Raw genomic sequence first — 15,595 nt, forward strand, 5'->3', positions numbered from 1 at the left:
TGTTGCTTATCTGTAATTGGTTGCAACCTGTGCAGTACTTGTAAAGACAATGGAATGATGCTTTCAAGTGATAATCAAAAACAAAATCTAACAGGTAAACTGTGTTAAACAGCTAGATGTTGCACCAAAATGTTTTACAATGCACATCTTTCAATTGAAAACATCTGTTGTACTTTATCGGCTACTAGGTTGGTTGTAGTGTAGTGGTTGTAATATTTCACCTCCAGTTTTCCCGGCTGTCTTTCGGTTGGTTGTTCACGAGGGGTCGCAACTTTTCGAACAGCACTTGAACGCACCAGTAGTGTTTGGACTCGTGTTGCCGACTCTCAGCAGCTACAACAATGAGTGCGAGCAGAGCTTGTTTGGCTAGTTTGAATTGAAGTTTTCTTCAGTGAAACTGCCCGTAATATTTCACTACATGTGCTCTCTGGGTGAGTCTCCGCTTCGGGTTAGACAGGAGTCGCGTTTCTTTTCACATTCTCACCTCAGAAAAAGAAGAGAAAGATGATTGACTTCACTGTTCCCACTTCTGATCCGCTGTCGTGAAAAGTGACATGGCTGTGTGTTTGGAGATTTAGTGTCATTGTGCGGCTTTTTTTTTTTTCCTGTGCTCTTTCTGAGACACGTTTTAGTTGATTAACTGCCATTCCAATGTTTTGTCTTTGCCAGGTTTCCAAAGCACTGTATTAAATGGAGCTGGAGGACCAATGGTGGAAAGGACAACTTGCTGCAGATATATACCAGGCGCTGCGATACAAAGTGAGTCACACCGGGTCATTTATGTGGTGGCTGCTAAAAATGATGCAAAAACTATGAGAAAGGTTACCTGTAGTGTCATCCTTCACATTCATCAGTAACTTCTTCTGTCGTGCTGTTTTACATTTTGATGTTGAAATAGCAGTGCAAAACTGTAAATAGTGAAATCTGAGTTACTTTTGAAAACGATATTGATTCCTTATTTTAATAGGCATGAACTTGTCTTTGCTCGCTTTAAATTGCTTGCTGCTTGAGTAATCTCATAGGACTACAGCAGAATAAACCTAAAGTCTAGTTCAGTTACAATGAAAGATGTGTCTTTTTGAAATCTCAAAACACGTTGTCCCATAGGAGCTCAAGTTACCTTCCTTCAAAGGTCAGTCCCCTCAGCTCAATTTGAGGCGATACTTCGCAGACCTCATAGCCATTGTCAGCAACCGCTTCAGGCTCTGTCCTACGGCCAGGCACCTGGCCGTCTACCTGCTGGACCTCTTCATGGACCGCTATGACGTCACGGTGCAGCAGCTTCACATGGTCTCGCTCTCGTGTCTTCTTCTGGCCAGTAAGTGTGCAGCTGACTTCACTTTTCAACACATCTAACTAGTAAGTGTCCACACTGGTGTGACAGATTGGGTGATTGTTCTTTGCTTACAGGTAAGTTTGAGGAAAGGGAGGACCGGGTGCCAAAGCTGGAAACACTAAACAACCTGGGTTGCATGAGCTCCATGAACCTGGTCCTGACCAAGCAGGGTTTACTGCATATGGAGCTGCTCCTGTTGGAAACTTTCCAGTGGAACCTGTACCTCCCTACGTCGGCCCATTTTACAGACTACTACCTCTCTATTGCGGTCCATGAGGGTGATCTGCATGATGGCTGGCCTATGACATGCCTGGAAAAGACTAAACTATACATGGCCAAATATGTGGATTACTTTCTTGAGGTTTCCTTGCAAGGTACCATGCATTTTGGATGTATTTGTGCAGTGCAGTCTTGCTTATCAGTATTATCAGTTTCTAGTGGAGCTGATAACGTTGATTTTCCAGTTATCAGAAGCTCCTCAGAGCCTATCCAGATAGCAAACAGTAGTTGAAACAGTTAAATCACTATTCGTCTGTCAACCTACATTAAATTGAATCAACGTTGATTATCAGTTTTGCACCGTCTGTTAATACTCAAACAGCACTGATCATCATTGCTGATGATCAGTGGGACGTCACTGGTATTTCAACTGATATTAAAGAACAAATTACTAATAATATTTTTGAAATATTGTATTGCAGAGGATGTTAGATTAAATATCTAACCTTAAACATTAGGGTTTAACATGTAAATACCAATGTATAACTTTACATCGTTTTAAAGCAAGAGTTTATTCTTCTTCTTTTTTTAGTGGAAGTTTAGTTTAAAGTCCTTTTTGGTGAATTCACTCCTACATTGTTTCATATGTAGGATTATATGGCTTCAGAACTGCCACAAATCTTTATGGCGCTTTCAACATGGTGCTGAAAACAATCCTCCGAGATTTTGGTTGTTGATATGTTGATATGATAGCATCACAGTGTTACTCCATGGTGCAAATCTCCTGTTCCACCACATTCCTAAGGTGTTCTAATTCACTTAGATCTGGTGACTGTGGAGGTCGTATAAGTACCATAAATTCACTGTCGTGTCCAAGAAACCAGTTTGTTACGTGCTTTTGTTCCAGCTGGGAGCAGCCATAAAGGCATGGGTACAGTCAGCAACTGTACTCAGGTAGGCAAAACCATGCTAAATTAGTAATAAGGGCACCAAATTGCACCAAGAACATATCTGCAACACCATTAAATCACCACCGCAACAACAACTGAGTGTCATTAAACCAAGGGAATGTTTTCTCAGTCTTCGCCTTGGTTTCCTGTTCTCAGTTAGCAGGAGTGGCACCCGGTGGGGTCTTCTGCTGCTGTAGTCCATCTGTTTCCAGTTTCAATGTGTTCTGCATTCAGATGCTCTTCTGCATGCCTTCGTTGTATCAAGTGGTTATTTGAGTTACTGGTGCCTCTTAGAGATGGTCACATGTGAAAATCCCAGTACATCAGCATTTTCCAAAATATTCAGTGCAGTGTGTCTGGAACCAATTCCAACAATTACGCCACATCCCAAGCCACAACAGCTCAAAAACATTTACCACTGTTTACCACACCCCAACTCAGCACCTACACTGGACAAATGTGCAGTACTCCTAGCAGGCTTGGGCAAAAACACTTTGAGGTTTTATCAATATTTTAGCATGAATCAAACATTTTTATAGCACTAAAATCTCAAACTTAAAGTTAACATTTTTTTTAATGTTGTCTTGTAACATTGAGGGAAAGTTAAATTAAATTATTTATCACAGGTTTGCTTTCTCATTTCTTTCCATATTACCTTTTTAAAAAAATTCCACTAACTGCTTTTTTTAAATAAAACATTTATACCTACACATTCAGAATAATAAGGAAATGTAAGTGGAAAATAACAGTGTCCACCCACAAAAGTTGATCTTTGAGTTTGCTTGGCCAGTTTTTTAAAGAGAAGATGTACTTTAATTGTCATTCATGACTAGTGAGAAAATAACTGTTCTTTGTGTTTATCCTTCTAAAATTAATTGAATCCTAAAATAATACAGTATAACAGCTGCAGTAATGGCAGTCTAAATTCTACTTTCTAAGGCTATCTAGCGTTATCAACAATTTAGCTAGTTTTATCTTATCTATCATAATTAGATTCTACATGCTAATTTAGATGATTTGAATAAGAAATTTACTTTATAGCATGTTGGTTCTATGTATATTTAAAATTTTCAGTCTGGCATTTTAAGTTATAAATGGGTTACTGAGAAAATACATTCAGTCCTAGCAATAGCTAAAGCTAGCAAATGCTGGCTATCGCAGTATTTAGCTTAGCACAGATATTTTAGGTCTTTATCTGTTTGTCTTTTGAAATGTCTGTGAAAGTAGCATCGATGCCCGATGGTTTAGCAAACTAGTGTAGTTCCTGTTAAGCCATAATGCAGCTACTGTAGCAGATCTCAGTTTTTAAATTCATTTTGGACATAATGTCTGTTTTCATGAAGAAAAAAATGTAAAAATGAGGATTGGGGTTTTTGGGGTGTTAAATCTGGGGTGCTTTTTTTTTTTTTCTCCTCAGATCATGTCTTTTTGTGTTTTGCACCTTCACTGGTGGCTGCTGCGTGTGTGGCCGCCTCACGCCTGATCCTTCACCTGTCACCTACATGGCCACCGCGACTGCAGCGCCTCACAGGCTACGCATGGGAGAACCTAATCCCGTGTACAGAGAAACTACTCATGTGCGTATCTAACAATAACCTTGCACAAAGTTGACTTGTATATGTGCTGAATATGAAAGTGAACGCTCAACACGGTTGATTAAAATGACTTGGGACAGTTAGGTGCTGCGTTTCAGGTTTGAGTGTTTTGACACTGATGCCTCACAATGGCACAGCAGAACAAAAGAAGCCAAAGCACAACAGAAGCACACACCTTACACATACAAGAGATTTACATCAGCACTCGGTGTGCAGCATTGACTCTTTTTGCTAATCAACAGTGCAACTCTTTGCCCCTTCTTTCCACAGTGCACATGACAGTGACGTCAAAGAGGCCAACAAGCAAAAGTGTCAGCAGCCCAACCAGCAGCAGCAGCAGGGTCAGACAGCTTACCACACCTCAGCTCAGTACCTCAACCGAACAAATGCGCAGTACCCCCAGCAAGCTCCACAGCCAGTCACAGCCCCTAACCACCTGCCTGCCTCCTACCTCAGCCACTCCACTGCCAACGGCCCCCAGAGCATCAACACCCAAACCATCTCCACGTCGCTGGACCCAAAGTCTAACATTCCCAACAGGGCATTCCAAGTCAGCATGCACTATACTTGCGCTGCTCCGTGCTTTGACAGATGATGGATTTCCAAGGTTTAGTCATTTTGGAAGAGGTAGAGTTAAGATACTGCCATCGATTTCACCGGATCAGAACAAGACGAAGAGGGAGGAAAAAAGAAAAGAAAAAAATCTTGTTTTTAATTTGAAGAGTCTTGATGAGATTGGTGCAGCACTTTGAATCACAGTACACAATGTGCAATATGCCAAGTCTGCTGTAGTTTTCTTATTTGTTTTTCAAGATGGTTCAGGTAAGAATGTAGTTGTGAATTGCCTCTTGGCACAGTTTGCACCCTGTATCCACTGTCACTGTTACTGCGTTACAGACCAAAAGTCTCGTATTCAGTTAAGCCAAAGTATTTCAGAAATACTATATGTACAGTTACTTTGTGCCTTTAGCCATTGTGACTATTAGTATAAGTTAAAACTGCAGTAACAAAAGGGGATTGACATTGTTTTGTAGTTGACGTGAGAGTTAATGTTTCTGTAGCTTTGTGGGTTTTTTCCACAAAAACTATTTTTGTTTGTTTGGATGAATGTCATTTGTAAGACAAGGAAATAATATACCCCCTAGATGTCACAACGTACAGTATTAGCAGAGTAAATGTTCCCATGTGGATGGAGGACAGAGTGCATTCTACAATGACTGTTTTAAATAAAATATAAACCTGTGTTAAACTGTGATTCTAGTCCAGTGGATTTGCTGCAATATGTATCATTAAGTATAACTGCTGCTTGCATGACTGCAACTTACCATCACTTCTGATTCTCTGATTTAACGTTCAACATGTGGTGTAGTAATCATCTAGGAAAAACTCATTTCTGACTTTGCTACAAAAATATGACCAGCTTTATTCTTCAACACATTCTGAGTTCTCCTCGTGATTTCTTTTGGAATAGTTCTCCACACTTCTGGAAGGAGCTCTTCTTTGGGTGTTGGCTTTTATTCTGTTCTTTGTCTGCTATAATAATCTGGGCTCTAAGGAGGCCCATCAATGGTTGATGGTGTTGCATTGCTTTTATTGTATTGGCACTGTTTGGGGATCATTGTTGTACTAAAAATTGAAGCGGTTGGCAATCAGATGATTTCCAGATGGTACTGAAATAGATTATAATCTGATGGTACTTTTCTCCCCAACAGACTGGTTCAAATGCAGTCTGAAACCATGACACAGCTGCCACTATGTTTTACGGCTGTAGACACTCACTATTGTATCTCTCCTGACATCTTCTGTATGTATGACCCTAATTTGATTGGAAAATTTCAAATCTAGATTGATCACTCCATAAGTCTGTTTTGTATTTACACTGGTTCTCAGCGCAGTTCTTGTGTAATTTTGTATACCTTGGCATTTCTTAAGAAGAGAAACATGGTGACGGTTCTCCTGATGAAGCTTCTGATGAGGTTTCAGTGAGCAGTAGATGGATGAACAGAAGGTCCTGTGTCAGGTCCTGTAACAGCTCTTTGAGAATCATCTTGTTCCTGCAAAAATTCTATTTATGTCTATCAGACTGTGGTGTCTTTGGCATTTTCCAAAGATTCAACTAAAGAGATTGGAACAAATTTGTAACAGGTTTCAAGTAACAAAGTGCCTAAAATTATTTAAAACGGATTCTCTGCTAAGATGTCCGTAACAACAGAGGTTAATGAATAATTTATAGGTCATTGTCAAGTGGCTTTATCTTAATTGTACTGATTGTCCCTAGCAGCTGACTGCTCCATGCTAAATTTTAGTCATTCAGTCAGAAGAAATTTTTAACTTACACATAACCAATAGATTTAATAAGTGAAGCAGAATACAACCAAATAAATGTGTTAAAGTTAAAAATCAGTCTGACACCAAAACAATTGAAATTACTTAAGATGAGCAAAAACAGAGTTTAAAAATGGCTCGCTTAATGTAGTAAAAAGAGAATATTAAGTGACACTTGTGGCTCAGTATGAGAGCGCATACTGATGAAATGTCTGAGTGGGTGTTACATGTTGTGTAGGATCAAAATAATCAATTAACAAGACAAGTATACAGAAATTTTCCATATTTTAATTTTGCAAAATCAGAGTCAGATCTATAACATCCCTGGTACATGTGTGCCTTCCCTACTCCGTTGTCATTTGTTTAACATTTGTTTGTTTGACACAGCATCCTGGTGGCAGCTAAAAGGAAAAGACAAGCTGTGAATGAAAGCATTTGTTTTATGTCTACATCTGTTATGCTTACATTGTGTTTCACACCTTTTACAATATGTTGGATATGTACATTAAGGACATTTTTTGAAAAGACAACCCACAGTCTGCAGAGGGCAGTGTGTGCCACATTTCTTATGCTGCTTTTCTCTTCAGCTTTACATCTATTGTGTATTCTCTCTTGTGAGCTATAAAATCATTTTTATCAGACAGTTGACCGAGTAATATCCTAAACATGTCAGCCAGCTATTCAACTGAGTGTGCGTTAGACTGCCTCTAAAGTTATACAATTATGTGGTTAAAATGCAACTACAGTTGTTAAGCTCTAGACTTAAGACGTAAAACCACTCTCTTGTTGCTTAGATAAACTCTAAACCAATTTGGTTTCCTTCCACTTCCACGTTTTTATTTATTAACTCCCGGGTCTTTAAAGAAAACCCTAATTTCAGCAAGTTCCTGTTATAAAACAATGTGGTCAAGCCTGACTGAAACAACGCTTCCAAATAAACCTCTGAAGCATGTCTTCCTGCCTGTCGTGATGTGGCAAACCTACAAAAATAGAATTTCCGATCTAGGCTGTGGGCTGCAGAAAGCTTCCTGTGGAGGAGGACATAAAGTGACGTAGTCTTCTTGCTTTGTATATGTTGCTTCCTCTACTAATCTGTGCATGTAAGTTCACCAGAAGTTCACAACTCTGTTTTATCTTACTCAGATTATATCCTCCCATATTTTGGCATAAAAGCTGCAACTAACTCACACACCTTTTTTCTTTTATGTGTTTGGTGCGTGGCCTTGTCATTTCAAGAAAGGGCAGTAAAGGTTAGTTAAATGACCTATTGTACTTTTCTGTAGTAAAATTTCAAAGCAGCAGTAGACATATCACCACTAATGAATTAACCAGACTAACAGGTACATGGTTTGTTTACATAAAGTCTGACATTGCCTGGTATTCTCCCAAATCTTCTTTAAATCAGAAATTCTGGGATTGGAAGTTGCACATTGTGAAAGCAAATCTATCAACACTTTTGAAGTCTGAGATTTTGAGTTGAGCCTAAAAAAAAGTCAGCAACCTCACTAGCAGGCATTAAACCAAAGACTCTTCCACTGGGCTTTGTTTATTTGTTCGGTCAGTCTGTCATTTTTGTCATTTTTTGTTTTTGTTTTTTAGGAACATATGTCATGGAAAAACAGAATAGAAATAGAAACAAGTTAAACAGTAAATGCAAAAAAAAGTATTTGTCTGCCTTCACAGTGATTATATGCTCTAATTCATTCGAAAGGTGTTCCATTGACTTGAGGTCTGGACTCTGTGCAGGACAGTCACGTTCTTCCACACCAAACCATCTCATCCATATCTTTATGGACTTTGCTTTATGGACTGGTGTGCAGTCATGTTGGAACAGGAAGAGGGTCATCCTCAAACTGTTCCCATATAGTTGGGAGCATGAAATTGCTAACAAATCCAGACTCGTTCATTGGATTACCAGTGGAGTAGCCTGTTCCATCACTCCAGAGAACATGTGTCCACTGCCCTAGAGTCCAGTGGTGGCATGCTTTACACCACTGCACCCAAAGTTTGCATTGCTCTTGGTGATGTAAGGCTTAGATGCATGCTGCTTGACCAGTGAAGCCCATGAAGTTCTCTACGCACTGTTTTTGAGCTCATCTGAAGCTTACATGAAGCTTGGAGGTCTGTAGCGACTGACTCTGCAGCAAGTTAGCGACATCTGCACACTCTGCTCCTGGGCATCTGTTGACCCTGCTCTGAGATTTTACATTGTCCACCACTTCATGGCTGACTTGCTGTCTTTCCCAATCACTTCACTTTGTTATAACACCACTAACAGTTGACTGTGGAATATTTAGTAGTGAGGAACTTTCACGAGTGGACTTGTTGTACATCCACACAGGAATTCACTAAGCAGCTGAGAGTGACCCATTCTTTCACAAATACTCGCAGAAGCAGTCTGCATCACTAGGTGCTTGATTTCATACATCTGTGAACATGGAAGTGATTGAAACACCAGGATTCAATAATTTGGATAGTGAAGAAATAATGTGCATAAAAAGAGTCTTTTACAGCAGAGTTTTATCTGCATAAGAAGGGCTTCATCCTTCTACATGTTATACTACTGCCTACTGCATGTTGCATATACTTACCGGCCACTTTATTAGGTACATTTTGCTACCAGGTTGGACTCTCTTTTGCTTTCAGAACTGCCTTAATTTTACATAGATTCATAGATTGATCCAACTACATGATGGAATCATTCCTCAGGGATTTTGATGCGTATTGATATAACACTATCACACAGATTTCTCAGCTGCATATGCATGATGCAAATCTCCCTCTCTACTGGATTGCAACAGGGTGTCTATGGAGCAACCAGCAGCTTGTTGGCCCGGTAGATCCATGTTTTTATTTCTTTTTATGTCAAATCTGACCCAACCATCTAAATGTTGCACCACAAATTGAAACCTGAAAACAACATTTTCTCCAGTCTTGTACAATCTTGGTTAGCCCATGTGTAGTCTCAGTTTCCTGTTCTTAGCTGAAAAGATTAGCACCCAGTGTGGTTTTCTGCTGCTGTAGCGCATCTGCTACAAAGTTCATGTTGTGCATTCAAAGATGCTTTTCAACATATCCTGATTTTAACAAGTGAGAATTCGAGTTACTATTGCGTTCCTGTCAGCTTGAAGCAGTCTGGCCATTCCTAAGATCTAGTATCAAAGAGCCAGAGACCCCAGAGAGCTGCAGGTCACTTGATATTTTCTCTTTTCAGATCTTTCTCTGTAAACCCTGAGATGGCTTCAACAACTATGCCACGTTTAAAGTCGTGTAAATTACCATTTGAATTTAACCAGGTTGTCTCAACCACATCCACATGACTAATTCTAATTAGATATTTGTATTAACAAGCAGCTAAACAGGTGTACCTGATGAAGCAGCCAGTGAGTGTATGACATGTGTAATATACTGCAATCTGATAAAGTAAGTGGCTACGTCCTTAACTACACTACAAGGATAATAAGAGTGTATTATAAACAGAAACACCACTGTGATTTCACAACCCCATGCTGCAAAAGCCTCCTGTCCAAGTTCCAAGTTCAACTTTATTGTCACTTCAACCATATACAGTTTAAAAATACACAGTGAGGCGAAACAACGTTCCTCCAGGACCCAAGGTGCTACAAGACAAGTTAGTGCAAAAAAAATAATAATATATAATATATCTAGTAATAATATTGTGCAAAAGAGCATTTACAGGTTGGTGTGTGCGATGGTTTGGTGGTGTAGGTCAGTGTGTTTGCGCTTTGTGTTGGTTAGTCAGTCCAGTCTCAATGTTTTGAGGTATTTGAGTTAAGCTGAGTGATAATGTTAGTGTATGTGTGTGTGTGCGTGTTTATCAGTCAGTCCCTTTTTGCTGAGGAGACGGATGGCTTGTGGAAAAAAGCTGTTGCACAGTCTGGATGTGCGTGCCCGAATGCTTCGGTACCTTTTTCCAGATGGCAGGAGTGTAAAGAGTGTGTGAGAGGGGTGTGTCCGATCAGCCACAATGCTGGTGGCTTTGCGAATGCAGCGTGTGGTGTAGATGTCCTCAATAGAGGGTAGAGAGACCCCGATGATCTTCTCTGCTGTTCCCACTATCCGCTGTAGGGTCTTGCGGTCTGATATGGCACAGCTCCCAAACCAGACAGTGATGCAGCCGCTCAGGATGCTCTCAATAGTTCCTCTATAGAAGGTGGTCAGGATCGGTGGTGGAAGCCGGGCCTTTCTCAGTCTTCTCAGAAAGAAGAGACGCTGTTGGGCTTTCTTGTGCAGGGAGCTCCTTGACTGGATTTCAGAAAGAATCACAAGGAAACATATTTTATAGTAATCCAACAGGAAAGCAGCCCCCACAGTTTCAGTACAGAGAGTTCAGGACAAACATTTTTCAGATGGGTGTTGTTCATGTGTGATAACACACACACCTGATTTTGCTGGGTGCCGCACAACAGCACAGAATAACTCTTTCAGAATGGAGGTGAGACTAATGTCTAACTGGTTTTGACCAAAACAGTAGAAGTCTGTGGTTAGAAAATTGGTTAGCAAACAGGAAGAAGTTAGAAAAATAGACAAACCAAAATAAAGAGCAAGCTCCTCTCAGAATCAAGTCATTCTTTAGCTGTGAAGTTGTATCTGCTCCCTCAGGGTAGGCAGACAAAAGTTCTTGTTTCTCCACGTCTCTGTTCACAAGACAGCAGTAAAGGGAGATGAGTGTGAGGACTGCTTACTCCCAGGCGCACGTTGCAACACATTGCTGTGATTCATGTTGTTTGGCTGAAAACTGAGTTTTAAATTTGGAAAGACAATCGCAATGACTAAAGGAGTTTAACAAGAAAGATTTGTCATTTAAACTGAAATGAGCCCAAATGCGTTCACACAGCACAAACAAATCCTAGTCCTAGCTGCCGTACATTTAGTTGTAAAGCATTTTTGAGAAAACCAGAGGGAGAAGAAGCTAGTAGATTTTAATTTACTTGTCAAGTCACATAGTTATCAGTATGTAACTGGCCTTAAATCAGGTTACATTTCAGGTAATGTGATTAATTATCTGACTGTAATCAACAGAGAAGAAAACAGTCAAGTGTCACCAATGAAACAACAAGTAAAAAAGTTTTTTCTAAAGATATTTTCATAATGTTTTCAAGGATTTTATTTTTGTCTTCAGTTTGACTTTTCTCTTTCATAGCAACTTCTTTCAAAAGTGTTGCCACCTCCTCATCGTTTTTATTTCAAGCCAGTTGTATTTCTGAAGGTCACAATTTATTTCGCCGTGCCATGTTTCATGAGTTTTCTTGTCACCAACCTCTCACCTTTCTAGCTGTTCAAAAGTCTCCTGTATATGACTGTTTACAGCCTGTGCTTTAAACAATCAAACCACCGGGGCCAAATTTAGCCAGTTCCTGCAAACTTCAGCAACAATGATGCCAGGGGAGTCCAGCTGCTGCTTTAACTACACAAAGACACAGAAAATAACATGTCTTTTGATTTACTTAGCTTAACAACATAGAGCACCTGTCACAGTTGACTGTTTGTGAGAATCGTTATTCACCTTAGACTCTATATAACATTTTTATGTAGCTGCTATGACATTGTCAACTGGTTTTGGACTTTTATTGAAACCATAAAATGTGTTTTTTATCACCTGAAGCTATGATGATGCTAGAAACCTTGGTTAACAACATAAATCCAGATGCTGTACTAGTGCAACAGGCCAACTGTATCAACTGCACACAGTCTAATAGAATAACTAATACCAGAAACTAAAAGTGATGTCAGATAGAGCATTTGAAATGGCTATTAGAGGATTAGAAGAACTTATTGGCACTTCAGCATCAGCTTCATTTGTAGTCCTTGAGGTTATCACTTGACTTCACAGTCAAAGAATGACTCATGGTTGCAACATGAAACATGAGACTGTCAGCAGCTGGTTAATTAAGTGCTATCTTGGCTTGAGGCATTCCTCAGAAAGATACAGTACTGTGAAGATTTAAAGGACCAATAGGGAGTAGCTTACACTGCTGAGAATGGATCTTATCGGTGCACTTTTAGGTCCACCCACATCTGAATGGTATAGTGTGAAAGTGACTCCTTGTCTCCATGCGCTAGCCAAAAGCAAAACTCAAACAAGCAAAGTGGATACTGGCAAGAAGGCATTAAAGAGATCCTGAACTGTCATTCAGTATCCCTGTACCAGGCATTTTGTATCAAAAATGTCAGTAGTTTTATCTCAAAATGTTTGTGTTAGTCCATTATTTTTATAAAAAGTAATGTAAAAGTAAAGTAATAACTGTTAATTATTTCTGTCAGTGTCTGAGCGGCACAGACATGCCTGGTTAAGTTATTTCATTTTGCTTATTGTCTTTAATTATACTACTTCATATTGTGATAATAAATACATATGTGTATTGTTTATTTTCCCCGCAAGCTACATAGTCAGGCTAAAGAGAAACTTGTTCAGTTTTAAAGACAACTAAAATTCATCTGTAAACCTTGGTTGTGACGTTTACATGGAATGTCATAATGTTGGTATGGCCAGTAAAAATGACCATTATTACTGGTCAATAATTCACAGTCCCAATTGTAATACACATTGTACCCTACTGGATTCACATCCAGGCTGTCAGTTACCCACAGGGTCATTATTTAACCTCAAACTGCTGCCTCCATTGTAATTAATTTATATTATTCTGTATATAACACAGTAATGATTGCCAACATCCACAAAACATTTTGAAATTAAAGTTTAACCTAAGGTTTAGCAGTACTTGCTGTAGGGTCTGTGCAGGCCTGATGATCGTCCAAAAAGTCTTCGACTTTACTTGAATGAATTGTTGTTTGTTTAGCTGTTTCTCTGTGATATTTAAGGACTTTATTTCTAATTCTTCATATTGCATTTAGTGGCAACTCAAACAAAATTCTGTGGCGGTCAGAAAATTTGATGATCTTTAAGCTACATGAGTGATATGGGTTGAGTATGACTTTTGCAACAAACGGCAAATATAACACCAAATTCGTGGGAGGATGATAAGATGAATATAATACATACTAAAATCAAACGATTTGGGATATATAATAAATCTTAAAAAAAAAAAAAGATGTTAATAATCTCTGTGATGATCATGCAAACTTCTGTTCAGATAGGCCAAACTGTTAAGGAGGAGATGTGGTGCATATATACATATATTCTATGATTGATCAATATATTTATAATCGATCTTTAAGATATTGCTTCAAAAAAATGCCAATAACCCCGAGGGGTTTCAAGATGGTTGTCAAGTGACAAGGTGCTAACATTAGCATGCTAACATTAGCTTTCTAATTGTTGATGAGATGCAGCGTGCTAAATTAGTTCTATGACACAGTAAAAAAGTTTTTTAGTTGGGTAAAATAATTCTGTTAGAGTTTTAAAGCTCAGTGTGAGACAGAGTGTTAAGCCTTCAAATGGCTCTGCTGTTTCTATAATCCAGTGTCACCTAGCTAGCTAAGCATTACAAACGCTCACACTGTACTGAGCTAACACGTATTCAGTAAATTTGATGTAATATTGTTAAAAGCGTGGTTTAGTTTTAATGAGAGTCCACTTACAGATTAAACAGGGATCACATTGGGACATTACACACAAACAAAGAGGAAAAATAAAAAAACAGTTACATTTTAATGCTCAACAGCAACTGATCCTCCTCAAGATTTATGAGCTCATACACTTTACACACACTGAGGGATAAAAAAGTGAAGCTCTAAGAAATATATTCTCTATCATATTGCATGTTTAGTTTATGTATTTGCCACAACTGCGTTCAAAAGACAGTACAGATAGTACAAATACATAAATATCATCGAGATCTTAGCAGTCAATTGAAAAGAGATGTGGGCTCCTGATATGTTGCACTGTGACTGTGGCTGTAGAATGTTTGTAGCTGTGATCTGAGAACTGTCAGCCCTATATTTATGATCGCTTCATTTCAAATAACTGCAGGTATTTCTGCAGAAAATCCACTTCAGGCATGGATGAAGTAACTCTCTTGTGATATTATTTTTTCAGACAAATATTGTTTCACACATTTTTACATTAGTTTTCCAATTCTTTGTCTAAAAAGTGTTCCTATTCTTTTTTAAACCTGTTAAAAAAGCCTAACTATAGATGTGTTGTTGTGCAATCAGTGAAATCAACTGCACTTGATATCCAGCACAGAACAGACGGAAGGATGGTGACAGTAAATGTTCAGGTTTCAGTAAACTAAATCAAGAGAATATGTTCACTAATTTAATTATGTTGTGGAGAAAAAATACAAGATTAAACGTATTTGAATTAAAATGACTTTTATAATCCTCTCTAAACCTATATAAGTGGGATTTGGTGTAATCTAAATGTGAGCACAGATTGCATTCCAAATCGCACTGCCCTGTGCTTATTTTAGATATTGCATAACAATGTTTCATAACAAAAAAAAAATCTGAAAAAAGACAGGATATTCATTATGTGATAAAAAATCATTTCAGGTTCAAATCACTGAATTGAAATAATTCCAAAGGCCTGAGTTCTTTACAGTACTATCTATAATACTATCCATGACACTTAAAACTCTTTGTGCACTGTGCATGCTGTGCTTAGTCTACGTGACAGCTTGTGTATCTGCAATCTGGTGTTTTTTTTCTCATACAAAAAATATTGTTGTAGATGCTTGATAGACTAGAAAACTACACTTAAAATAAACAAAGAAGCTTGATTTGTATGACAGCACTTCACGAATCCTGTGGTCTGTGACAAGGCAATTGAGGTTTTTTAAATTCATCCTTTATGTCTCATTGCAAAGAAAAACAAAGGCCACATATTGGGATGAAAGTGGCTACACCACACATGAACACTGAATAATCACACTTTTGACAGAATTAAAGGCTATGAAAGGTGTCATTTAAAGACATACTGAGAAATGATAGTCGCCACTTTTTTGCTTGTATTCATGAGAACAGCTACCTTGGAAGTAAAGTGTTTGTGTTTTAGCCCCCTTTAGTGTTTCTTCATGCTTCTATAAGGAAGAAGACACAAGAAAAGCAAGAAACTGAGAAGATGAACCTTTCAGGACCATGGTCAGCTCAAGCTCAGTTGAGACGTTGAATCATCACGACTGAGAGAAATGTCTGCAATTTCTGTGGAAATACACTGAAACATTTAAAAAAAAATCCATCTTAAA

General features: G+C 38.7%; 1 protein-coding gene across 1 annotated transcript; it reads left to right on the forward strand.

Annotated features, from left to right (window-relative positions):
* Positions 1–272: 272 nt before the first annotated feature.
* ccnj (cyclin J) lies at positions 273–5,355 on the forward strand. Its single transcript, XM_086258008.1, has 6 exons — positions 273–431; positions 670–759; positions 1,108–1,318; positions 1,411–1,710; positions 3,923–4,082; positions 4,371–5,355. The coding sequence occupies exons 2-6, from the start codon at positions 691–693 to the stop codon at positions 4,693–4,695; spliced, it is 1,065 nt and encodes a 354-aa protein (XP_086114134.1). The 5' UTR covers positions 273–431; positions 670–690; the 3' UTR covers positions 4,696–5,355.
* Positions 5,356–15,595: the final 10,240 nt, after the last annotated feature.

This window comes from Aulonocara sp. 'chitande type north' Nkhata Bay, linkage group LG13, assembly GCF_057382095.1.
Source record: "Aulonocara sp. 'chitande type north' Nkhata Bay isolate Kocher_YH1m ecotype deep benthic linkage group LG13, A_spYH_male_GT1.1, whole genome shotgun sequence".
NCBI lineage: Eukaryota > Metazoa > Chordata > Actinopteri > Cichliformes > Cichlidae > Aulonocara > Aulonocara sp. 'chitande type north' Nkhata Bay.